General features: G+C 57.4%; 3 protein-coding genes across 3 annotated transcripts; 1 reads left to right on the top strand and 2 right to left on the bottom strand.

Annotated features, from left to right (window-relative positions):
• Positions 1 to 1,572: 1,572 nt before the first annotated feature.
• VOLCADRAFT_95833 (uncharacterized protein) lies at positions 1,573 to 15,347 on the bottom strand (the record flags this gene model as incomplete). Its single annotated transcript, XM_002954892.1, has 28 exons — positions 1,573 to 1,683; positions 1,986 to 2,108; positions 2,559 to 2,774; positions 3,084 to 3,410; positions 3,747 to 3,872; positions 4,212 to 4,397; positions 4,743 to 4,859; positions 5,150 to 5,386; positions 5,629 to 5,745; positions 6,067 to 6,171; positions 6,521 to 6,655; positions 6,872 to 6,895; positions 7,054 to 7,158; positions 7,422 to 7,529; positions 7,800 to 7,898; positions 8,024 to 8,146; positions 8,391 to 8,603; positions 8,990 to 9,037; positions 9,549 to 9,617; positions 10,048 to 10,107; positions 11,033 to 11,156; positions 11,591 to 12,288; positions 12,600 to 12,796; positions 12,915 to 13,170; positions 13,701 to 13,819; positions 14,157 to 14,602; positions 15,013 to 15,187; positions 15,275 to 15,347. The coding sequence occupies 28 exons, from the start codon at positions 15,345 to 15,347 to the stop codon at positions 1,573 to 1,575; spliced, it is 4,737 nt and encodes a 1,578-aa protein (XP_002954938.1).
• A 1,436-nt stretch (positions 15,348 to 16,783) lies between these two features.
• Positions 16,784 to 22,120, top strand: VOLCADRAFT_106604 (uncharacterized protein). Its single transcript, XM_002954948.1, has 7 exons — positions 16,784 to 16,946; positions 17,013 to 17,186; positions 17,318 to 17,731; positions 19,463 to 19,804; positions 20,173 to 20,596; positions 21,083 to 21,128; positions 21,866 to 22,120. The coding sequence occupies exons 1-7, from the start codon at positions 16,824 to 16,826 to the stop codon at positions 21,924 to 21,926; spliced, it is 1,584 nt and encodes a 527-aa protein (XP_002954994.1). The 5' UTR covers positions 16,784 to 16,823; the 3' UTR covers positions 21,927 to 22,120.
• A 1,013-nt stretch (positions 22,121 to 23,133) lies between these two features.
• Positions 23,134 to 24,614, bottom strand: VOLCADRAFT_118906 (uncharacterized protein; the record flags this gene model as incomplete). The annotated part of the gene is made up of 4 exons (XM_002954891.1): positions 23,134 to 23,238; positions 23,588 to 23,657; positions 23,922 to 24,078; positions 24,486 to 24,614. Coding segments are annotated over 4 exons (459 nt in total), but the record flags the coding sequence as incomplete, so codon positions are not given.
• Positions 24,615 to 25,655: the final 1,041 nt, after the last annotated feature.

The raw sequence follows: 25,655 nt of genomic DNA, 5'->3' as shown, positions 1-25,655 counted from the left end.
CGCAATCTTACGACAGCTGGCGGGGTCAGCGGGAGTGCGAGCGGCGTATACCAAACTCCAAGCCCAATAAGCTGGGCACGAAACACTACTAAAACCTAGACGCTCTGCTGCTGCGTCATTTGCATTGCACAAGCTTTAAGGGTCCCCCACAGTTTCAGTGTTTCATGCAGACATGACATACAGACGACAAAGTGTAGCTGGCATGGCATGACATGGCATGGATGATCAGCAGCTAAGACGGTCAACGATGGAGGTATAAGGTGGGTCCCCACCCACATGATATGCTAGGTAGAGACGCAGATGAAGTCCCCTTTCCGCACTAAGCAGGTCTTCCCGAGTCCAGTCACGTATCCGGCATCCAGCACCCTTTTCTTCGCCGTCTGCCTCTTAACCCCATATTAGCCATATCATAGTACCCTCGATGTACACCTACACCGTAGATCAGTGCAAAGCATGTGTGCATAGCCCCTTCAGATTATTCATCGATCACATACAACCACACGCACATACACACATGATGCAGGGCGGATGCGCCGTACTGCCGGCGATTTCCCCAGCAACCCCGCCAGTAACCCCAACTGCAGTTTCCTCTTTCTCCCCGTACGGCTCCAATCAATTCGCAAAGTGTCGCCTGGTCGGTGTGGTGGATTTAACGCGGGCGGCTTAAACCTCTGCCGCCCGTATGCGCATACCACGTCATATGAGGAGGGAGGAAGATGGCAAGCTGATTTCCCCATCTAAACACACACAGACAACCTAACCTCCACCAAAGATAAAAGCGCTCCAAATGCGTGCCCGGCATCATTTCACGAAAAGCGTTTCGTGCTGACACACAGACATTACATACAGACACCATGCATCTGTCCGGCAAACCCCGGCAAACCCCGGCACACGGCAAAAGAGAGCTTCTGACCACTTTGGCCGCTCTGTTGTGTTACTGCGGGCGGCTGCACGGGGGCCTGCCATTAACAGTGTCCGCACGTATGTATGCACACACGCACGCGCACAAAATGCCTGGCAGATGCTGCATAAGGGAACGCATCAGCGCCGATATCACACACGAATTCAGCTATAGACTTTTAGAATAAGACAGCCTGACCGCACCACCTCCCCTTATTGTTACTCAACGCCTACTTCCATTACCCCCCATATCCGCAACCTCGACAACGCTAACTTCCTTACAAGCCAAGCGGCCCCGTAGTAGGCAACGACGCCCAACGGCTCTTACGGCCGTCTCGGCACATCGGGCGGCCGCTTAGCGCAACAAATCCACTAATGACCGACATTCACTCCCGGCACCCAGCGGACCCCAGACCCGCACTCGAAAAGAACGAAACGCCGGTCCTCTTAGCAGCCTTGGAAGTTGAAACCCCACAGCAGCAGCGCTTCCTTGCGGCTATGCAAGCTGCACACACAAGCTACAGCCGCAGCCCCTGGCAGTATACCCCTGCAATGGAGCTGGACCCCCACAGCACGGCAGCACGGCGGTGTGGAAGCCCCACGGAAATGGCAAGCTAGTTCTGTCAGTCGACCCCACGACAAAGGCCACAGGCTAGGTTACATCGACGAGCCTTAGAAGGGTATGGAGTACATTTTGAGGATGCCTCTAAGTCGCTCCACCTCCTCGCCCAGTCGCACCCGGCGGCCATCCGTCTGGAAATGCGCCTCCGTTTCCTCTTGGAGCTACGCAGCCCGATAAAGTAGCCGGCAGGATGGCAGGGCCGGTGGGATGGAAGGGAGAAACGAGAGGAGGGCTCAGCAAAAGACAGCCGCCGATTCAGACGGCGTAGATGCAGGGACACGGGCGGCATGATCCGCTGGACGGAGGGAGATGGCGAAGCTTCCCAAGGCAATTACTTAGCTGGTCAACATGGCAATAAAGGCCCAGCTGCAAACTACAAAGGGAGTCCTTTCTCCTCCGACTGGAGGTCCTAGGTAGCGCCTTCCGTCACCGACATCCATACACACTCACACGCACAACGTACCTTTACCGTCAACTGATTTGTCTCCGCTACGGCCGCATCCCTTTCCGTTGTGAGGTCCGCCACCTGGGCTGACAGCTCGTTGATGCGGTATTGCAACTCGGCCATCTTGGGTTTGACAGCGAGCTGGAGGATGAGGGTGGGAGAGGCAGAGGTGGAGGTCAGGGAAGGCCGCGGCCGTGCGGTTAAGTGCCCTGGAGGGTTTGGGACTCCTTAGAGGTATGCGGGGATGGGGACGGGAGAGTGCGATTCGTGGCGATATATAATCTTTTGATGGTGGGAATGCTATACAATAGCATCCTCACCTCACAAGAATTGTTGGAAGGGTATAAGTGAAGGGGGAGGAAGGAGGGGATGGAGGTGGTGAGTGCGGCAAGGGGCCTGGATTGATAACAGAATGGGGGGGTGAGGCTCGGAGTTGGGATCAGCAACGGGGTGGGTGGGTGGGGGGGAAATGGGGATACTTGGGGACTTGAGGGATAAGGACTTAGGTATCAAGGGAATCAATTGGCGCGCACCATAGCGCCCCAGCCGTTCACCCACTGCCATTCCCTCCCCTTTTCCTCTCCCACCGACCCGCTGCTCCTTGTCCGCCAGATCCTCCCGCAGCTCCTCCACCTCCTGACGCAACGCCGCAACCTCAGCAGCCACCGACGCAGCGGATGCACTCAGCGCATCGCGCTCCTCTATCGCTGTGTTGCGCTCGCCAATCATCTGGCTGCAGTAGTCGTACAGCCCGGCGTACTCAGCATTACGGTCCTCCAAGTCCTTTTCAAGTCGCTCCACCTCGGACTGCGGCCCCACGTGGAGTGGGGAGTTTGTGGCCGCACGGTGGGGATGGAGATGGAGATGGGGATGGGATTGAAGGTTCAGGGGTACGGATGACGAAGGCGCCGTCGGGCCGGAGGAACAAAAAGTTGGGGGAGGGATCAGGAGTTAAACTTGCCGCATAAGATCGCATGAATTGTTTAAACTGGCAAGGATTTGTATTCATGAGATGATGTTGTATCGAGGAGTATCTAGGCTGCATGAAGGGTAGGGTGGAATCCACCGTGACTTTGACCATTGACGGCGACCTTCGCACAGGCACAATTACCTCACCTGCATCCGGGATAGCTCCGCCGCCTGCTTCGCCAACTCCTCCGCCGCGTCCGCGCGCGCTTTCTCCGCCTCCTCCGCCAAACGTGCCTTCTCCTTCTCCACCGCCACAGCAGCCTCTTCCCGCGCGCGAGCAGCCTCTGCCTCCGCCGCCGCTGCAGCGCGTGCTCGTTCCGCCTCCATTGCGCTGCGCGCTTTGTCTGCTTCCGCCACCGCTGCCAGCCGCGCTCTCTCCGCTTGCGCCACCTGGGCCTCCGCCTGGTGCTGCATCTCGGCAGCCTGAGCTGCAGCCCTCTTGGCGTCCTCTAGCGCGAGTCGCATGGCCTCCATCTACATGGAGGAAGCCGACCAGGGGGAAAAAGGTCAACAAGGGGCGCAAGGAGAACAGCAACAAGGACACCAACAAGAACAAAATGGCATATGACGGAGGACCAAACTGAAGTATAAAAAGAGAGCGGACATTTTACACAGAAAATAGTGCAGTAAAGTAACTACTAACTAAAGTAACTACTAACTACTAAAAAAGCTGAGGAGACCCAAGGCCACGAAAAGAAACGTGACGAAACAAAAGGAGTCCAACTTTCCCCCGACCCCTCTCCACCGTTATCCAGCCCGTTCACACACACGTTTGTATGTGTGTCCCTCCTCCCTTTTTCTCCCCCGCACCTGTGCCTCCTTGTCCCCAAGCGCCTTGCGCAACGTCCCTAGGTCCTGTGTGAGCACCCGGATGCGCTCCTCCGCCTCCCGCTTGCTGCTGCTGAGGGACTCCACCTGAACCTCCATGCGCATCAGCTGAGATGGGGAGGGGGAGGGCGGACAAGGAAGGAACAATCAATAGGAAGCAAACGACTATTGTCATGCCTCAACTTATACAAGGCATTATTATGGTCAAATTCCCCATCACTAAAAAAGGCAAGGGAGGAGGAGGGACAGGGAGGAGGGACAGGGACGACGAGGGAGGAGAAGTGGAGGGAGAGGAAGGAGAAAGGCAGGAGGAGGCTGGGAACGAGTGCAAAGCCAAGGAGAATACAAGCGTGCAGAGCAGGCTGGCTACATGTCATGCAGCAGATGTCCAAGCAGTGAGAGCAGAGAAGGCGCTACGCGACCAATTATCAGGAGCCATATGGTTACCTTTCTCCGCAGCTCGTCGGCGTCCTGGTTACCCGCCACCTGCATCGAGTGCAGCTGCAGCTGCAGCTCGTCCCGTTCCTGAGTCAGCTTGTGCAGCGCAGTCGCGTCCACGCTGGCGGAGTGCTGCCAACTCTGCTGGCTGACGGCGTGGGCTGACTCCAGCTGGCTGTAGCGCTCGGCCAGGGACTGCGGAAGGAGCGGGAAAAGGGAGGGAATGCAGCGTGTAAGGATAAGATAGGAGGGAGTGCGTGATCGCAGAGGAGGGGAGGGAAAGGGAGGGAAGGAGAGAATTACGGAGGCGAAGGCTAGAGACAGGAATCCCATATACAAGCCTAAGGCTAAGGCGACGGGGGGTTACGCGTACAAGTGTGCGCACGCGCATCCGCGGTAATGGGGTCGGCCAGAGATGCGTGCGTGCATATACGCAGGAACAAAACACGAGAAGCAAACAGTACACGATAATCACCCGTGGCTTCTCACAACCAATTTACTAAACGTCTTCATACACCCAAAAGCCACACCGATCCAGACCTGGCTTTCCCGTCTTAGCCGCTCGATGTCGGTGCGCGCATCGGACAGCTGCTGCCGCAGCTCCGAAGCTTCGGCCCTGGCCTCTGCCAAGGCGTTGGATTCCGTGGCCAGCTTTGCCTGGATACATCGCCGGCATAACCGAGCGTGTTGGGAAAAGATACGGCTCAACGCAAAGCATGTAGAAAGGCAAGCAATAAAAGTGGGCATTCAGAAATGCACCCAAGTGCAGAGCGCGGAAAAGTGCAGAAAGCTGGGTTGCGGCCTTCCGCTACCGCGCGCAGGTCGAGAGAGGCGTCCTCTCCTCTCTTGTCCTCCTCTCCTCCTCTCCTAACTCCCACGCTTCCCGCACGTACAATTTCCATATACGCCGTATTCTTTCCTGTAGCCAGCACCCTTCCTACTCCCACCCCATCCCCGACTTTCGGAGGCGTTGGCAAAGGCTGTATTACCTGCAGCTCTCCGATGTGTGACGTGACGTCCGCGGAGCTGGGTGGCGGCGGTGGTGTGAGGCCGTGCTGGCGCAGGCTACGAGCCATCGCCTGAGCGTACTCGCCGGCAGCCTCATGCGCGGCCCGCAGGGCAGCGGCTTCCGAGCGTGCCGCAGCCAGGTCGGCGGAGAGGTGGTGCTGTGCTAGGGTAGCGTCCTGGGGCCGAGGCAACAAAGGTGGAGAACATGTAAAGGGCGGGTGGATGAAAGGCGGGAAAGAGGACGGGAGGGACGAGGAAGGTGCAGGGGAGGTTAGGTAAGGGGGGACGGAGCGGGTAAGGTGAGAGCGCGGGGAGGGGTAAGACAGGGTGGCATGGAAGGAGGAAAGGAGGTGAGGCAGGCTGATGGGCAGCACCCAAAGGGACCTGACAGGGCAGGGACCTGACATGAAAGACGCACCCGCACGACGTTGCTTTCCCTGGCTAAGTTGAGCTGATCCCGGGTTGCCGCGAGGTCGGTCCGCAGCGCCGCGGCGTCTTGCTGCAGCGTCAGAACCTGCGCTGTCAGCTTCTGGACCTAGGAGGGGCAGAGGGAGGTGAGGGACCAGGGTGGTCAGTGCAAGACCGCTCTCTTGCCAGCGGACAGCAGTCGGAGACAGACAGGGTAATCGCAATCAGATCCACTAGAACAGTAGCCGCCATCCGCCCCATACAGTGTCAGAGGCCTCTCAATCTCTTGCGGGCTGGAAACGAACTATGGCGATGCCTTCGCGCTGCGCCACCCGGCATAGCGGCGGCCGCAGCAACATCAGCAGGACCGAACTCAACTCGGGGAAACATCCCCCACGTCACGTTACTTCCGTCTCTCTTCCCCCCATGTCCCTGCGCCTGGCCCTACCTCCGCATCGGCTGCCCGCTTCTCCTGTTGCAATTTCTCCAGAAGGTGGAACATGCGGGCGTTCTCCGTTGTCAGGGTGCGAACCTCCGCGGAGCGCTTGGACACCTGGCACATTGGACATGGTGGGGGAGAGGGGGACCAGAAGGAACGGACATGAGGGGAAACCCGGACAGTGCATGGACGGCGTGGTAGGTGGGCAGAGAAAGATAGGACAGGTTGTTAAAACACATATGCAACAAAATGCACATGTCCACTGGCCCCAACTCCAAGCAGAGAAGCAGCCGCGGTGTTTGGACACCTGGAGCATTTCGACACGGCGACGGTTTCAAGGGTGGGAAACTCTGTGGAGTTGAGAACCGCTACGTTTCCTTGTCGATAATGGAAGCCCGGGGGATAACTGGTCTATATTCAGCCACCGCGTGGCGCCGGTACACCGTAGTTGCCACTCGCTCACCTCCTCCGTGGCCACCTGCCGTGATGACACCGCGCTGTTGGCCGCGGACTCCAGCTCCCGGATACGCCGCCGGGAGCTCTCCAGCGCCGCTTCGCGCTCGGTCAACTGCGACTGCAGCGCGGCCAGCTTGGCATCCTGCGAAGGCGGCAGTGGCGGTGGCGGTGGTGAGCGGATGGGGGATGGAGAGCCCGTGAGCCGGCGTTTGCACCTGTACTTACACAGGGCGTCGTCGCATATAGTCATATCGTTGAGAAAAGGCAAGAGGGCAACAAAAGGTATGGGCGAGCCGGTGGCCGGTGCATGGAGTTATAGATGTGCAGAGGATTGCGGCTGGCTTTGCATGGCGCTAACCTTCTTGAGTTTTATCAACTTATCCTGTAGCATGCATGCATGCACGGTGGAGCAGGAGCCTCTTCGTGCGGAAACTCCAGGGGGTCATTGTTGTGCTGGGGACGCCCAGTCGACGCCCAGTCTGCCAACACACCCCTGCGGGGGGACCCGAAACCCACGACGGACCCACGGGTCAAACCCACCAACTCCTCCCGCGCCTCCCGCTCCGAAACCACTCTGCATTCCAGAGCATCTGACCGGTCCGCGGCGGCACGGGCCTCCTCCAGCTGCCTCCCAAGCGACCGGATCTGCCCGGGTAACGGGTGCGAACATGGAACCAGGGCGGTTACGGATTCAGGAGACCATGGACTGGATTAGCGTAAATGCTGATCTGGGTGATTGCAATTATCTTTTTACTGACACGGCTGCATGGCTACGAGCTAGCGGGTTGGAACTACACATTTTTGGTATTTTTCCTGTCTGCGTCATCATTATCAGTACCCTATCCCCACCTATTGTGCCCCCACAAGAACTCGTGTTCTTGTGATACGACACACATACAAACACAAACCTGCGCCTGCAGGACCTCCGCATCCTCCCTGGCCCGCTGTCCGTCGTACAAACGGCCCACAAGGGTGTCCTGTTGCTTCTGTGCAGCCTCCAGCTGGGCATGCTGAGCCTGAGGGAGGAAGCCGCAACCAGATGGAGATGCAAACGTGGATGGAAATGGGGATTGGGAGGATTGGAGGGTTGGAAGGGGAGGAGAGGGGAGAGAAATGGGAAGGAAAGGACCAGCACAAAGATACCATGACCGGCTGAGCGTGGTTGGCAGCACTCGTACGGCTTGGCTACCACCGGCTTACGGTGCAAACAGCTTGGCCAGGTGACCATTTGGGGGGATCCAGTCTGCTGCCACCTTCAGGAGGTTAACCAACAGCAATAACATTACCTGCAGCGACATCTCCGCCGTGTCGCGCTGCCGCAAGGCCCGTTCGCGCTCGTCCTCCACCTGCCGTACTCGGGCCTCCAGCTTGGAGACCATTTCCCGCTGCCGAGCCAGTTCAACCTTAAAATTTTTAAACAACAACGAGAGATAAATAAATGTTTTTCTGGAAACAAAGAAGAAAGTGTCAGCAAAACGACAAAATCGCCGGTTTCAGCCGGTCAACGAACCTGCAGCGTTTCGGCACGATCCTTCTGGAAGGTGGCCTGCTGGGTCGCCAGCGTCACTGCTCCGGTGCGCTCCGAGCAGGCGGCCTCGCGTGCGGCCGCCGCCGCCGCCCTCTCCTCCGCTAGCTGAAACACAGTACAACGGGGAGACGCAGCGAAGGATGGGGAGGGACCGTGATGTGAATTACGCTCGTCATTTTCACGGCCCACGGGACAAAACCGCTGCCGGGAACAACACGCATAGAGCAAGGCCGCACAGCTACGGGCTTACAACGCGAAACAGTAAAACTCAGAAAGATGCAGAGCGAGATGCACTGCAAAAGCAGTTTCCCAGGCCAGTGGCCATTTGCATATCGGATACATCGCTCACCTTGGCCTCCATCGCCTCCAGCATCTCCCGCTGCCGCCGCGCAATATCGCCATGCTCCCGCAGCCGCAGCCGCATCGCGTCAATCAACGACTCCAGGTCAGCTTGGTGGCTGCCGACACCGCTCTGGCCGGATCCCCGGCCACCCGACAACGAGCCGGTGGCGCTGCTGCTACTGCTGCTGCTGCTGGCCGACTCCAGAAGGTTCAGGAACTCCTGCGGACGCACACGAACAATGACTTCAAGATCAAGTATCAATGCTCATGCCCAAGCCCAGCTGGATGGTTTATATAAACATGGATGGAGTTCACGTTTGTATGATATTTTAGCAGATCGGTGTAGGAGATGCTGTGGGTTGCATCTGGGAGACGCATGGGAAAAGGGCGACAGGCGTCTGGTGCCAGTCCTGAGCACCTCGACAGTCCCAGACCAGCACCCGATGACGGGTCTGCTGCGGCGCTGCTCCGTTCCGCTGCGCTGCTCAGACTCTTGACCCTGGAGCTGCTGTGCTGCTGCGCGCTTCGAATCCCCTAGCCCAGCCCGTTACCACGGCTGGGCCGCCGTCGCGGTCCCTGGATGATTCACAGCCCCCATCCGCGCACCTGCAGAGCAAGCTCGACTGTGGTCCGTTGACGAGCCCCGGCCGCTGCCTGCGAAACACACACACACACACACAGTACACAGCGCCCGAGCGAAAGCGCCACGCGTCTGCTTTCCGAACCTCCTCGACAAACCGTAACCGCAAAGCATTATGCTGGGGCAAACTACTGCCCCGAAGATGGCGGGGAGAAGTAACTGCAGCAGCGGGCTTCCCAAAACACCAACCATCCCGTCAAGCTTAGGGCCCCTGCTGGCTGGTGATACCCAATGTTTATATGCACGGCAGCTCTACCAGTCAGCTGGACTAGACTAGGGGACCTAAGCAGTCCTGCCATCGAGCCAATGCCAGAGATCAACCTAACCCTAACCCGGAGTGACTCAGCCAGCTAAGTCGGCAAGGAGGCCAGGGCCCGCACTAACGAAGGGGGGGCCAAAGGCCGGCCATGTTGCAGCAAACGGCGTTCACGCTGGAGTGGCACAGACAACCCAATGCCCAGCCATCTTGAACCGGTTCTCGCCCAGGCCTGGATCCAGCTCCTCATCTCTTGCAACATTGCACACCTGGTCGGACATGGCCGCGGCGGTGTGCTCCATCTGCCGGCGCATGACCTCCTCGCGAGCCCGCGCGTCCTGCGGACCACGTTCACGTGTAGCAGGGCAGGGCAGCCACAGTCAACGTGTCATGTTCGCGTCTCGTGACAACCTTGTACGTGCAAGTCCTTACACTCGGCATCGACGACAATACAACAACAGTGCTCTGTCGCTGTGCGCTCCAAACACGTTTCCCTGGGTGAGCAAAACCTAGAAGTGTAAAACCCTAAGCGCACGCCATACCGGTACAATTACAGCCGCGAATAGATGAAAAGTAGCCAGGAGCAGGGAGCCCCGAAACAGCACACACACGCACGTCGGGAGACGCCCCTTCCTCCCTAGCGGCCGTCCCGCCACACAGCGAGTGCCAACAGAAAGCAACATGGAAGTGAACATAACACAAGAAATAGGACGTGATCAACGTCATCAACATGCCAGGCAGGAAATACGAATTACGGCGGCAACCTACCTGCACCTGTGACTGCAGGTCCCGAAGCTGTGCCGCCGTGTTGGCAGCCACATCGGACAACTGCAGGTCCACGGAAGAGGTGCGGTGCGGTGCGGTGCGGTGTCACAATAAGGGAAAGCGCCCTAACACAGCGAGCCCACGAGTCAGGCTGTCAAGACTATCAAGGCTGGGTCAACGCAGCTGCCGCTGCCAACCCAGAGCCTTAGGCTCATTACGGTTCTCATTGTCACGACGTCGTCCTTTGTAGGAAACTCGCTCAGTCTTTGCCCGCCTGCTGGCCGGCAGCCGGCCAGGAGGCCACCCCCAGAATCGAACGCCTAGGACGGGCACCCGTTCCCAAATCCTATGATGTCCTCCCCCTGCGAGAGCCTCACGATTACATCCCTTTTGCTGCGGGATCCTACAAGAGGGATCCTACAAGAGGGATCCTACAAGGAAAAGCCAGGCCAGGGAGTCTGGAATGGACAAGTGTATGGAACTATGGACGTGGTCAAGTGGGCATGGCACTACCCTTGCTCCCACCCACCTGCTGCAGCTGGTCCCGCCACCGGGCGCAGCTGCTGCAGCCCTCCTTAGAAATTCGCTCGATCTGGGTTTCCAACTCCTGCTCCCAAGCAGCAGCAGCAACAGTAGCAGTGGCAGCAGCCAGAACAGAACGCGCGGGAGCAGCAGCAGCGGCGTCGATGGCAATCAGAGCAGGAGTCGAAAGGAAGCAACAACGTAACAAAACAGCTACTGGAGGCTGTGTGTGTGTGTGTTTGTGTGTCAAACAGCAGGGCAGCGGGTGGAAGGCAAAGCACAATGGATGGAGGAGGTCCAGGGTGCTCCTAGATGACAAGTCCTCAAGCGCACATGCTGATGTGCAGGACCACCTTATCCTAGGCGGCGCCCCTTGCCCACGTCCCAAGATATTCTTGATCCAAATTCGAGACGTCTCTAGCAGGCCAATCGCGCACTCCCCTGTCCAGGGGGATCCTTGTCCCACCTCCACACGTTGTCGTTCCGCCAGGTAGCGTGTCACCAGCGTGTCGTGCTGCGCCTGCATCTGCGCCGCCTCCTGCCTGGCGCGTGCGGCAGCAACGGCCGCCTCTGCGGCGCCCAGCTCCTCCCTGCAAATATCCAAGCACCCCCGGCACCCGAGCTCAATAATATCTTAGGATTGGCCCAGATTCCGGCCTAAGGTTTCTTGGACGTCCAAGCCTGCGGAGGAGAAAGGCCGTGTCCGCGCCGCCTCTCGCCACGCGCAGCTTTGATTTGCGCACATGGCAAGGAGCTGCACGCTGTGGCTGTCATACGCTGCCCGCTCACGATGCGCACACGCCGCGGACGAGGGCGTCCGAAGCCGGTGTTCACCAGCAAGTCCTTTTGCCTCTCTTCCTTTACGCCCTCTTTCCACAGGGACAAGCAAAATAACCTACCGCTAACTCCGGACCTCCCCCAACGCACCCAGACAAATTCGTTCCTTTGGTGAGCGTTCGCACTGGCCGCTTCCATTGGGATCTTGCCCGAGTCCGCGGTTTTGAACATCCTAACCCCAACGCACCTGCGCGTCTTTTCCTTATTCCGCTGCTGCATAAGGAAGGCCATATTAAGTCCATCCAATCCCACGCCCTCCTCTGGACGCCGAGACCCTTGGCTCGCGCCCGGCGGTAGCTGGTGATGCGGCAGCACATTATTATTAGCCGCCAGCGCGGCACCGCCACTCCCAGCGCCACTGCCGCCGGCGCCTGAGGAACCCATATGATGGCTGCTACTGGGCTTCACCCCGGGCTTGCCATCGCCACGGGCGCTCACCGGCGCTGCGGCACCAGCGGTAAGGCCTAGCGGAGCGCCGCCTGCGATGGCCCCCACCGTCGCCGACGTCCAATTAGAGCCTGGTGGGGTTGACGTCGCGGCTACGGCGTCCTCAAGCCACGCCGCCTTGGGCCCCAGCATAAAGGGTGCCGCCGTACCATTTCGTCGAAGCGGGCCCGAGCCCGCAGCAATGGCGGTGGCAGCGGCCGCCACTGTCGGCGCGTCTCGCCGGTCGCCGAGTCGTGCCATGGCCAGCAAGGAAGAACTCGCCTCACCACCACCGCCGGCGCTGGTAACGCCTGCGCTGCCGGTGGAGGATTCCGTCTCAGGTGTCACCAGGCCGCCGATGTTACGGGTCAGGCGATCCAGGTTCCGCAGCTGCTGGCCCAGCGTCGCGTCGAGGTCGGCTGTGGACTCAGAAACGCCACCGGCCGTGGAACGATCTGTCTGCAGCGGCGCAGCGTGGCCGACCGCGCCTGCAGAGCTGGCTTGTGAATGCCGTTGCTGCTGCTGCTGCAACAGCAGCAACAGCTGTTGTTGATTAAGTTGTAGCGGCTGCTGTTGTGGACGCTGCTGCTGGAGCTGCTGTTGACGATGCTGGGCATCGTAACGTTGGTGGTGCTGGTTTGCGCGAGGGCCGCCCGTGCCTGACGCGGGTGAGCTCGCGGCGCTGCCATTAGGAAGGCCACGGGTAGTGGCCGGCGGCGGCGCGGGGACGTACGCGCCTGGCTGCTGCAAGTACATCGACGGGTCCGCACCAGCAGATGGGCCCCGTACAACCGGCGTCTGCGGCGGCGGCATGGCTTCAGACAGCGTGGCAAGGAACGACTGCAGCATGCCGCCACCGGCAGCAGCGCTACTGGCACGACGCCGCGGCCCGCCGCCGCTCCGGCTGGGGGCCTCCGGCCCTCCAGCGCCAGCAGGGGTCGCGCCTCCGCCACCTTCAAGCGCAGCGCTGGACAGAACATGGCCGGGTGCAGGCGGCACCGGAGCAACAATGCTAATCGCCGGAGGCGGCAGTGGTGCCCCCGTAGCTGCCCCACCCACACCCGCACCGCCATTGCCGGCCGCACCGGATGACGCACTACGGATCTGCGCATGAAGATCTTCGAGCAGCCGATCTGCTGCAAGCATGTCCTCTGCCCGCTGGTGGCGGTCCGCCAAAATCAACGAGGCTGCCGTACTACCGTACAGGCCTGCGGCGGCTCCTCCTCCTCCTCCGCCGCTAGCCGCGCTCACGCGCCGACTGGCTGGGTCAAAAGCCATGTGGCGCGCGCCCTGGACCAGCGATGCCGCAGACGGCGCCGAAGGACGCTGGTCCCGGCTGCCCTGCACGGTGTCAAGTAGTCCGTGGCCCTGGGGCACAGCCGCCCATACAGCGCGGGGGAACATGACCCCATGGGGCCAAGCGCATCACGCGAGTGCTCCGCTGCTGTCGAATCGTTTTGGTCTGACTGAAATTGCGTTTACGCTTTGCTTGCATTGCGCTGCAGACAAGCAGCGCTCTCATGTCACTTAGCTTATTGTTCCGGAACATAGGTTGAGGGCCACACGTATTGCATGACCGCAACGTGACGTGCAAACCATCCCAGGACCAATTGCGTACACGGCGAGCTGAAAACCATCGATTGAATCGGTTAGGTTTATACAAAGCCGAAGCTCTTTTCCCCCGCGCACAAGCCATATACGTTTCAATCACCCATCAGCCCCTTCAGCCGCGTCCTCCGAGGTATATAGCAGATACATGCGGACTCTTTCCGCTATTCCCGACCCGAGACCGCCAAAGCCCAGGCCTTTGCCTTCAATGAATCATTGTGCACTTAAACTCCCCCTCAGGCCAAATCAACGCCGCCACTAACCTGCAGAAGCCCCGCATTTACTTCTGCGAGCATGTCACGCAGGTTTGGACCGTCACCGCTGCTGGTGAGGTTGCGGCGGCCCACCGACGTGTCACGCTGTTGCTCCGCGCGCGGGGATGCTGTGCAGGCGGGGTCCCGTGCACGGGGCGTGAAAGGACAGGGCGTGACTGGGGAAGCTAACACTAAGAAAAAGCCGGAAAAACGACACCCTAGATGGGGCGCACATACGCCATTTGCGGCCATATATCACAGTTGCGCTATGGCGGAGGTGAGGCAGAACACTCGGCGTGCACACATGCACCCAGGAAACAAATCAGTGTCACCTGCTAGTTGCAACCAAAGCCATCGCCATTGTATCTGTGACTCTGCTAACCGTCCTCTCTACCCCACCCCTTTCGGTGCACGCCGGCAGTTGTTTTCACGTACTTCCCCGCCCTCTTTCCGCATGCGACCTACCTTTGCGGGGTGTTAGTCTGCCGCCCAGCATTTCAAGCTTCGTTGTTAACGATTCCACGCCGCCAAGAATCGACCGCGCGACGCCTTTTCCACTAGCAGAGGTGCCCCCTCCACTGGGCGCACCCCGCAATCCGCCCACAATGCTGCTGCCCCCCGCTGCAGAGCTAGCAGCTCCCGTGGATACTGTTGTTGTGTAGCCCCGGCCGCTTGCTGCGGTTGCCGTGGCTGCGGAGCCACTGAGCTTACTGCCCGGCCCAGCAGAAGCCCGTCCGTCGGTACTGCTGGAGCCGCCAGGCATGCGTCGCTCATCACCCAGCAGTCCCTGCTGCTGCTCCTGGCTGCGCCTGGCCATGTTCCTGATTTCTTGGCCGGTGCTGGAGATCTCATGCATTACGTTTACCAGCTCGTGCATGTCCTGAAGGTGCCGCCGGCCGACGCTTACACTCCTGCACCCGCGCAGGTGTACGGGTTTCGTCCACTTTGGAGTCGGACAGCAAGGAAATCAACAACCTTGCACGCTCCTTCGCCACCAAATGATACATATCTTTAGCGTTGCACTTTTCAGGTAAGGTATTTGCTTGTTTCACCCTTCGCTGGCATGGTGCTGTTTTGCTTTGCATGGGAGGGCGCGCTTACGGAGACTCCAACAACGCCATCCCAGCGGGACATCCCGCTATTCACTCTTGCGCAAGAACGGGACCCCCTTAAGATTAGGTGTGGGTTATGGGAAAGGGGTAGGAAGTATGATATCGAAAACACCTAATACAAGAGATTGCTCCACTTTCTTTTCCACGCTTTTTTCCTGCCTCTTGGCCACCAAGCGCTCTGTTTGTGCCATTTTAAGGTGGCGTATTACCTGGGCCGTGGGCTTTGGCCGGTCGCCTGCGGCCCCCCCAAGTCACCGTAGAACGCCCCTGACGCTGCTTGGTGTTGGCCCTGCAAAGCGTTGCCTCCCCCAAGCCGTGGGTGGCGCCCCGAAGACAAAGAGCGTTGCTGGCTGCCATTTGTCGCCGCAACAGCTCCGCGTAGTACTGCAAGCCAACCCAGACGCACAGCCTCGGCGAGATGAGCAGGCTTGAGGGGCATTAACGCGTTCAAGATATATAAACTGGACTTACACTGCTCGATTTGCTCCATTTTCCTGGCATCGCTCAGTCTGGCAGCATGTGCCCAGGCAGACGTCTCGGCCATTCCTTATTAGGCCGTTGATGTCAAATGTCTTTCAACTGTGAGGCATTTGTCGCTAATGCAATCCAAAAAGAGTGGACAGCTGCTATGTGGTGCGTTAACCTTGACCGTCAAGTTCGGGTCAAAGCGTGCTGAATGCGACGATGCTCCAACGCATCGGCTCTTGCGCCATCAGACAATGTGTACGCAGTCATAGAAAAGAGTATGATAACTTGTGCTTTGGTCAGGTCGCATATGAAGTCCTTAAATTTGCTCAAAATGCCCCCAAAGACACCGGTCATCGATGGCATGAGTAGTCGTTTCAGTCTTTACTTGTGGCATCTGAAGCGGCGTATGCTGGATTCAGCGGCTGAGCATAGAGGGGACATTCATGCCGTACTTTGCTTTTGTGAAAGTTTATCGCGAAATCTATTCGCCGAGAGCGATAGGGTTTTCAATTTTGAGTACTTGCCATTATTTTGCGTGGGATGTTCACTGCATGTCACGACAGATTCATACATGCGCAACCGTAACAAGGACCGTTGAGGTTAGAATGTCTCAGCGTTTCCAAGCGTTTCCTCTGCCCCTGAATATCCATTAAGCTCAAGTCAATCTATGGAGATTGATGAAACGGTTGCATGAACGACGGTTGCATGAACTTTCTCGTGACCAACGCCCAGGTAGTCCCGTACGCATGCGAGGAAGAGAACGGACCACCGGAGCCCATCAGGATGAACCCCCAAAACAAGAAGGTCTCAATTTACATGAAATTGAGCGGTAGGCACAGCGTGCCCTAACCAATAGAGCTTCAAGCACCCAGACTCCTTCGCGGGTTATGACACGGATCTCACGGATGCCGCGTGCATACACACTGTAGGGCCAGGTTCAGCAGCTGATGAGCACAGCCGCAATGTTTACCACATCTCCAAAGATTCTTTGCCTGTGGCCATGCTTGGAAACAAAGCTATGAACCGGTGTCTATTTGTGTGGGATTAAGCGAACACATTACTAGTGACTTCAGGCACAAGTTGTCTAAAATGAACGCAGAGTAGGGAGAGCATCCATGGTAGGACTGTTCCTGGGCCTACCATTGTCCCCCATTCTTTGTTGTGCGGGTCTAGGAAGGTACCGTTTAGTCCCCTGTAGCGTTGCCGCGCAGCATTTGCCGCACCTATGATTTATATTTATGCATGCATACTGATTCATAAATAGGTACTATTTGGCATGTAAAGTAAGGTTCTTGAGTTCATGCAGAGGTTATGTACAATTGGCTTTAACTTGTGCTCAGAACCAATCATGAAGAATTGAGGCCCTGGGCAATCCTTTAGAGAACTGGAGCTCACGCATAATGTAGAGAAAACAAAAACCGTACAGGGACTTGTCGTACTTAGAAATCGATTCTGCCCAGGAATGCACCCATGTTGGATAAAACTTTAATAGTGAACAACGCCTTGGATAGTTAGAAAGTAAATCGATAACCTAGCTGAGCAAAAGAAGGAAATGTCTAGTGACCTTGAGGAGGATGTTGGCGGAGAGGAAGAGGAAGTAATTGCGCCTCCAGATGATACTTATGCAGATGACGATTTTGACGGGGCCGCGGGGGACGCAGCGGCTGACGACGAGGTGGGTTTCCTTTGCCATGGAAGCCAACCAAACAGGAACTTTATGTATGTGGATCTGTACTCGCAGCCAACACAGGCAGAGGCAAGCTATGCAGCTGACGACGAATATAAAGAGGAACCGGAACCAGAGCCAGAGCCCTCCAGGAAAGCTGTGACTGACCTCGACGAAGAGCCTTCCTATCAAGACGATTTTGAACAATCTGCAGCTCCTGGTGTTTCGAAGATGCCTGATGAAGACGAGGTGCGTTGGCATGTGAGCCGTGCAAGATGGTCTTACACGATTTTTGAGGATGTACAATCCTTGAACTCGTAGGGCTATTGCCAGATTGCTTTCTTATGCATGACTTTGTTCCTTCGTCGTGCTTCCCTCAGGACCCCGATGCCACGTCCGCAACGATCGACGAGCCAGTGGACGATGGTGTTGCCGCTGAAGCCGGAACTGCTAAACTGCAGAAGTCCGCAAGCGGAGCCTCAAGGACGTCTTCAACTGCTGGGTCCCGCACAGGCAGCACTTCAGCTGCCGCAGCCGTTCCGAAAACTTCGTCAGTTACCAAACCGACCGCCGCGGCACCAGCGCCTAAGCCCGCTGCTGCCCCAAAACCAGGTGCTACCGGAGCCGCAGTTCCTAAGGCAGCAGCACCTAAGCCAACAGCTGCCGCAGCGGCTAAGCCGATGCCAGTTTCACTTAAGCCAGCTGTATCGAAACCGACCGCTGCGCCAGCGCCGGCGCCTAAGCCCGCTGTCCCTCGAGCGGCACCAGTAGCCGCAAAACCAGTGGCGCAAAAGGTAGGCGGATATGTGCGGCCCCAGATTGTCCACCTTTCGCAAAAATATATAATCCTGTGTAGAGTGCACGCAATAGGGTGAAGGCCATTTGTCTTTTGCCATTATCGCCATCATCAAGCCGTGCGCCCGATATGTATGGTTGTTCGCAACGGGTCAATCGCTGGATCATAAGCTAAGCGGCTGACATGGCATGCGGACTCCGTGCGGTACCAGCTACAAGTCTTCCTTGCATCCCTACCTACGTCGGAGGTGTCGCAAGAAGTGGGCAATATCGTAAAGCAAAACGTAGTTGCAATTACTGCTGTGGTATCCCCCATCCTGACCTGCGCACGATCTGCAATTCCCATTAGATTTCGTGGTGGGGACTCACTGTTGCTGTGACATGAGACGGAGGATGTATGACTGAGGATGCATCGTAGATATAGACCACCGATCCGCAATACCCCTCTTGGAGGCTTCTTGGGGCCCGAAAGGTTAACGTTTAGGGTTCATGGAATAAGGTTAATAGGGTTATGGGGATGCAACCTGTCAAAAGGAGATGCAACGCCACCGTGGACAGACGATTGATTCACCAGACAGTTTGGTCGGGACGTTTGTATCATCAGGCTTCACGCGCTGGTATGAAGCAGCTTGGATTGGGCCAATGAACTGGAGAGGATAAAGAAGGAAAAACGCAGCATTAAAACTTGAAGGCTAACCAATCGTTCGTTTGCAAATGCCGATGAAGATGGCCATGGAACGAAGGCGGTCGTGTGTTGCCGGGCAGGATACGGCAGGACATGGGAAAGGCGCTGATGGTTGGAAGCAAGGAGCTTGGAAAGTGATTTGGGTCAAGAGTGCCGTTGAAGTCAGCACTTTGCCGTTACAGCTACACCTAGAGCTAGAACGCAGAAAAGTGAAAGTATTTTCGGTACAGAGTCCAGCTGCTTCGGTGGAATGGAAACCCACCTGCGGCGGCCGCATGATATGGACTCCATTGCCACTGCCTCATAGGTCCTTTCCGTTACCCAATTCCAATGGGTTTAGGAGACGTCAGTTTTAGGGGCCCAGACATGGGAACACGTGTGTACTTTTTATCACACGGCCATGTGGGTCTGTTGAGCTCGGGAATTTGGGAAAGAGCTGAAGGGGCTGGGATGTGCTCTCCCTGGGTGGCGACCTCCCGCGCTACCACTCAAGAGGGTGTTGGGCAGGATAGGCTGGGGCGTGCCTCGGAACCTAGTTGTGGTAATCTTCGTGGTACCGGACGACCGTCCTGTAATCCATATTGCGGCCATGCACGGCCCAGACAAGGTACCGTCCATATACGGGGCCCTTTGAGCCCCTGTAACAATCCATGTACCTTCAATAACTTGTCGGGGAACGGTATGGGGATGTTGTCGGCATTCTTTGGAAATATGCCTTATTCATCTTCCTTTCCGACTATTTCCCTTGCTCTCACGCTCCATTGTTTCGCCTTCCCTTTCCATGAAACCCCTTACACTATCTATTACTTATCTATTACTTACCTATTACTTATCACACCCCCATTACCACTGCCATGACCTTGATGATGGTGGACATGCTTGCGGTTTGGACCGAACTCCTTGGGTCGTCTGTCGTCGGACTGTTCTTTGTTCGTGCTACATACAGCCTGCTGCTGCTGCTGCTGCTGCTGCTGCACAGCCACAACCCGTCGTCAGCGTCAAACCCACCGTTCCGCCGCGCAGCATTTCGCCCCCTCCGCCGCAGCCTCCGGCGCCCACCGGTGTCGGCGCAGGCGGCCAGAAGGTCAAACTGACCTTCACAGGTCCGCCCAATACGCAGCGCGCGGCACCCACAGTCAAGCCCGACTATTCACACTCCAAATACGAGGTCAAGAAGATCAATTCAGATAACATCAAGCTCTGTAATCGACTTGTGGAGATTTCCCGCGCGCCGCCTAATCCTGCCTACAACAATGCGCTGTCGGTGGGAAGCGCGGTGGTGACTGGCAAGCTGGCGCCGGCCAACGTGGCCGCGGCGACGGTGAACCGGCACCGGAAGGAGGACAAGATTGCTCAGGAGAATTTGGCGCTGTACAAGCGGCTGCAGGTGGGTTCAGGCTTTAGTAGGTGGCGTGTTATGCGCTGGGTGTATTTTCACGTCTCCTCCTTCCTGCGCGTTTATCCTTGTAAGCCACTTGCCTGCCAACCCTCCCGCTCACTGTGCATTCGGCATCCTATGTATTCACCTTTGTGGACTTTCCTCTTGGTACTCTGGCGAACTTTGCAACCCAGTACTGGCTTAAATGATTCTCTGTATCGATTGCTGGGAAGGCCAAACTCCGGCCCATTCGTTTCCGTGCAACGGTATTTTTCCCTCGACCATAAAACCCTTCCGTAATCTTGAAATTATTATACTGGGAAGAAAAAACGAGTTTGAACTTTATATCGTTTTGGTTTCTCGCCTGCTTCGTACAGGCCGTGAAGCCCTCCCCAACGATCAACCGTGAGGTCCTTAACAAGGATTATGCCAAGACAGTAGCCTACGGCGAGAACGCCCGCAAGGTTAAGGCCCCGCCTCCGCAGCAGACCGCTACCAATGGCGGTACATCTACCGCCAAGCTCGCCGCCTCCTCTGGCTCGGCTCGCCAGCCTGTCCCTGGCAGCGCTGAGCATGTCTACAGCCGGCCCAGCGCGACGGGCAGTGACGGAGGCTCCCTGGTTGCGCCGGATCACGACGGCAGCGGGACCGCCGCGGCGGACCTGTCGACAGTGATGGAGGGGCCGGAGGGCGAGACCTCGGACGTAGCATACGCCGCCGCCGCGGCGGCGGCACCGCCGTCAGCCGCCGGCGACCTTGAGCCTGAGTACAGCATGGACCCTGAGTTTGACCAGGCGCCTAGTCAGTCGTTCGCAGCGTGATGAGATGACGACGGGTCTCAGAAGGATACAAGGACGGATACGGTTGAGAGAGGATAACACCCGATTCGGACAAGACACGAACTGGGGCACGGACCACCAACCAGCCGGGGTACTGTTTGGTGCTTGCCGTCCAGTGTCTCTCTGCTGGGGCCCGTCTTGTAACGCTAGGTGTAACGCTAGGATGGCCGCTTTGGGTGGCTTTCCTTCTTGCTGTCTTGCTGTCTGGCAGGGGGCATGCACGTGTGTCGTGCTTGGGAACAACGTGCAGGAGCTGCTTGCGTGAGATTCAAGCTTGTGCTTGTGCTTGTGCGAATGCACGTGTGCAGGGTGTTAAGTCTTAGGAAGAACGTGCTCGCGCGCCTTGATTTCCCTCCATGTGCGACCCACCTCCGCCTCACGTGACTAGTATGTGTGTTGCAGTGAACTTGGTTGTATGCCTGCTCCTGTATTTGTGCGCCTATGGCAGCTCCTCAGTTTGAATGGGACGGGGGAGTGTACTGGGTGCCGATAAGGTAAGGAAGAGGGCAGGTGGGAAGTGCAACTTCCTGGACGGATGGACGGACGAGTACATATTGCCGCGTGCGGTTTTGCGTGCGCAAATGCATGATGCATGGCGCAATGCACATGCATACGCACGCACATGTACTAGGCGTGTGGGCGTGGAGAAGAGCTGCTTCAAGCTCCCCGGCGTGTTTTTCCCTGTGTCTCCCTGTGTTTCTCCTAAGAAACTAGCAGTCGCACCATAGGGACCCTGACTCACTTCGTATTTCCCAGACGCTCCACAAAGGGAGGAGGGAAGCTACTACGGACAATATGGCTGGTGGCGCATCAATGCATTGCTCTGCCCAGATTGGGAGAAAGGGTAAAATTGGTTAGCCTTAGTGATGGTGATGTGCTAGTATTTAGATGTTTCTCGTGGTATGGGCATTGATGATGATAGCAATGTATAAGATTACGATGGATAGAGACGACGCCAGAACTTTCCTCTAGCCAACTATAATTTTTCCCCTGGAAAAGCACGCTGGTCATTTTAAACCGGATTAGGTTGGGCGGCACTCGGTGGGTTCTCTGTTACCCCTGGCCTAGGACTTGTGTGGGTCTTCAAGGGCTTCCAAGATGCTTCGCCATACTTTCCCTTTTCCTCACTTTTTGGGCGAGGCCCCGGGCGCGAAGCGCCTTTCGGGGGGCCGAGGCTCCTGGGGTTCACTGCTGTCCGTCCGTCCGACACTGTTCCTGCCTTCGCTTGCAGCCTAGTGCCGTACAACCTTCCCTGCGAAATACTGCGGGGTGACTGGCTGCACCGGGGCTGAGCCCGCTTCGGCATCGAAGGAGCTGACTACCCTAGCTTGATCGACCTGGCGTAGATTGCTTCAATTTGATTCGGCACTGCAACGAGGGGAATATGCAGTGCGCCGCAGCACAGGCGCGTCGATGCATCAGCACGGATATACCGCAGAACATACACTCCATATGTTTGCATGTCACTTCAAGTTTTTTTCCCTTTCCTGCCGGTGATGATACATGCCTCCTTTCAAGTTACAAAACATGGTTTCCGCACATCCGCTATTTTTACGCCAAACCTCCTCCTCACAATCAAGGGAGGATTTCCCCTTTCTGCTTACCATACAGTTTCAATTAAACAACTAAACGGTCACACACCACTCCGGACTACTGGACAACGTCCGCGCATACGCCGTGGAATAGTGTGTGGACGTGTTCGTCTCCCGCTTTTACTCCTTCCCCAGCCTCTTTACCCTTTACAGCACGACAACGCACACAACCGCAATTGCAACCACAGCTAACCACAATAACCCCGGAAGACAACTCAGAACTACCAAAAAAGCGAAAACGTTCCGCTGCTACTGCTGCGACAACATGGAACACGCAAATGTAAACCATGTTAAGAGACCGGAGGACGGCGGTGGGGGGGGGAAGAGAGAGGGAGGGAAGGACAAGGGGAAAGACGACGCGACGAGTGAAGGATGCTCTCCCCGGTATCGCTGTGCGCACCCCGGCACACATGCCCATCCGATACCTCCACGCACATCACCACCATCATCACCGCCACCACTCATAATATCTACCCTCTTGGGATTGATGATGATGATGATGATGATGATGAAACACGGGTAACAAAAAAATTGACACACACAACCCCCAAACTCGAACAACTTGCGACAACATATATGCATTATATGCATACCTAGTTTATAGCCCTCAAAAACCCTTTTCCCCTTCCTACCAAGGACTCTTCCTTGCGTGTCTCCATCACTCCCTCCCCTTCTCATCGCCATTACCACCCGGCTAGGCTGCGTTAAACGCCTTCCGAAAGTCGTGTCCGTATGCCACATCCCCCCCCATCGGCACCCCCAATACCATCGCCATCACCACCACCACCACCACCACCGCCAGGTCTCCTTCTCCTCCTCCTCCCGTTGCTCTTTATCCTGCACCCTCTTCCTTCCTTCCCTTCCAACAACAACAACATCGACAACACAGCACACTCTTAGCAGCCCCTCACGCCGCCACCACCAACAACGACGCCAGGAACCAGCCGTGACCCACCGCCACGCAGAAGGACACCAGGTTAACTAGGCTGCTGATACCGTGCCACTTCCCGAACTGAATTCAGCGGGACGGGAATCGGGGGGAAAGACGGGGAGAGGTGAGGAGGAGAAATAAACACGGTAGCAGGCGGACACTTAAGTATGTAGGGAGCGTGTAGGTAGAAGTAGAAGCTGTAGGGTTAAAGGGGGGAGGGAAGCCGACTTGCGCTATCGCGTGACGGTCTTAACTCCCCCCCAAAACACACACACGATAATGCGCCCACGGCCCGAGATATATGCACGACCGGTGGGTTGATCAAATCTCTTTTAACACCCCCCATATCCAGCAAGCTAGGTAGCGGGCACGATTATCCCTGCATTCAACCATACGACACCGTGTACTGGAACATGCCGTATTGCCGTACCTGCTTGTACAGCGTCGCAATGCGCTCCTTGTCCGCGTCGGTCTTCTCCGGCAGGTTCTCGATGTCGTACCTGCAAAGGCGGGTGTACGGCATTGTGCGAGTGATACTGTGATCCAGACTGTTTTCCCGGCTCACACAACCAATACAACACACACACACACCGAGACACACATACACACACACGGAGGCCCTTCCTCCACCAGGCGACACAACAACAACCCAAGAGAAACCGCCGTACAATTCCCCACCTCCTCCCCCTCACACACGCAAACCGACCGAACCCCACGTTCAGGCCTGGCCCCTCCACCATCCATTCCCCCTTCCCCCTTGTTACCTCTGGAACATAAGGCCCGTGCAAATGGGTTCCAGCACCAGCCAGTTGACCAGCAGCCCCGCCAAGGACACACCCAGGGCCGCGAGAGCCCGCACTCCAGGGGCGGTGGCGGCGGCACCCGCCAGGGCTAAGGTCACCAGGGCCAGCAGGTTGGAACCTGGGGGAGGGAGGAGAGCGAGGGGGCGGGGGTGTGTGTGAGCGGGGCATGAAGGGGGGGAGATGAACTACGAACGAACGAAGTTGATGCCAAGGATAGACTGACGGGAGGCAGAGGGTGGGGTATATGCCAAGTGAAGAAGCAAAAACAACCGCCGATATCTCCAAAAGGCGAAGGGGGCGCGGGATGGATCTGACGGATCTGGAGGTTGTGTGTGTATAGCCGTTTCATGCATGGGCTTGTATGTGCCGCCATCCCCCCCCCCCAATTCGCTTACCCTCCACTCTCTCTCTCCCCCACGTGTGCCCCCACACACGCAAGGCCCCTCCCAAAACCCAACACACACACGAACACATATACGCACACATACACGCACATACACATACGGCCTTCAGTATGTGACCCACCTGCCGTCAGCGCGAAGTACTGCGGGAAGAGTTTGGACTGCACCTTGCCGAAGGTCTGTCGGGGCAAGCTTTTGAACATGGTGATACCCACGAAGAAGGTGTTCCATAGCTGGGTGCCGAGAAGGACGGCTGCGGGGGGGAGGGAAGGGGGAAAGGAGGCGGGAGGGAGGGGGAAGGAGGAGGAAAGGGGGAATCAAATGCGAGAAAACCAGAAATGAACTGCCGGAAGGCGTCCAAAGTCCGAAATCCGGGATTGCTGAAGTACTTTGCGAAGGGGGGAGGAGGGGGTGAAACGGGGATACCGTATGCGCAGTGGGGATGACGATGGGGGATTGGGGGGTCAAATGGGCATCAGGTGGAGGGCCCAATGCTCAGAAAATTTGAGAGATGGGATATATACCAACGGTGGAAGCAAAACAATTTTACAGCGGGTGTGCCGCGTACAGTTCGTACCGTACGACGTCACGTGCAGGAAGGCGCCAAAGGTGTTGGGCAGCAGTACAGTGGAGCCCGCAACCGCGGCAACTGCTCCCAGTACGGCAGCGGCACGAACCAGCGGCGTGTTGACGACGGAGGGCTTGAGCATGTCGCCCGTGAAGTTCTCGTTTACGGGGGGTTTCGGAGCCGTTGCCGCAGCTGGGGCAGCGGCGGCGGCGGAGTCGGCTGTGACGGCGATGACGCCTGTCGGCGCCCCCTCCGACGGCGACGTAACCGGGGCCGTGGAGTTCGGATCGAGGGGGGCTGTGGCGGCTGTAGCCGGAGAAGAACTACTGCTGCTGCTGCCGTTGCCGTCGCTGGGTTGCGATACGGGGGAAGTGGTGGCGTCGGAGGCTGCCGACCGGGCGCGGAAGGTTGCGCCTGCGTTGGCCCGCAGGATGGGGAGACGCCAAGCACTGCTGATGCCCCGCAGGTGCGGCGCCATGGCCGTCGCGCGAGGCCGGGCCACTTGACTGTGTGTAGGGCAAAGGGTAGAAAGACAGTACAGGAAACGGAATCCTATGTATGACAAGCACGACGGGACAAAGCGTCCTGTTGAGCGCTTTGCGCATCAGTAGAGCTGCCGGATGTGTGGTGCGCATCGCGCCACGACCACTTAGGCATATAGGAACAGCGTGCAAATATGATGATGTAAGAATCCATGCATTCAACACTCATGACTCCTTCGTAAGG

Source organism: Volvox carteri, assembly GCF_000143455.1.
Source record: "Volvox carteri f. nagariensis unplaced genomic scaffold VOLCAscaffold_47, whole genome shotgun sequence".
Classification (NCBI taxonomy): domain Eukaryota; kingdom Viridiplantae; phylum Chlorophyta; class Chlorophyceae; order Chlamydomonadales; family Volvocaceae; genus Volvox; species Volvox carteri.
This window is presented reverse-complemented; position numbering and strand designations above follow the sequence as displayed.

Excerpts from the sequence above, each read along its gene's own strand:
- VOLCADRAFT_106604 (XM_002954948.1), top strand. The coding sequence starts at position 16,824 with ATGTCTAGTGACCTTGAGGAGGATGTTGGCGGAGAGGAAGAGGAAGTA. Across the intron at positions 19,805-20,172 it reads CGCTGTACAAGCGGCTGCAG|GCCGTGAAGCCCTCCCCAAC; the intron begins GTGGGTTCAGGC and ends TGCTTCGTACAG. Across the intron at positions 20,597-21,082 it reads TGAGTTTGACCAGGCGCCTA|CTCCTCAGTTTGAATGGGAC; the intron begins GTCAGTCGTTCG and ends CGCCTATGGCAG.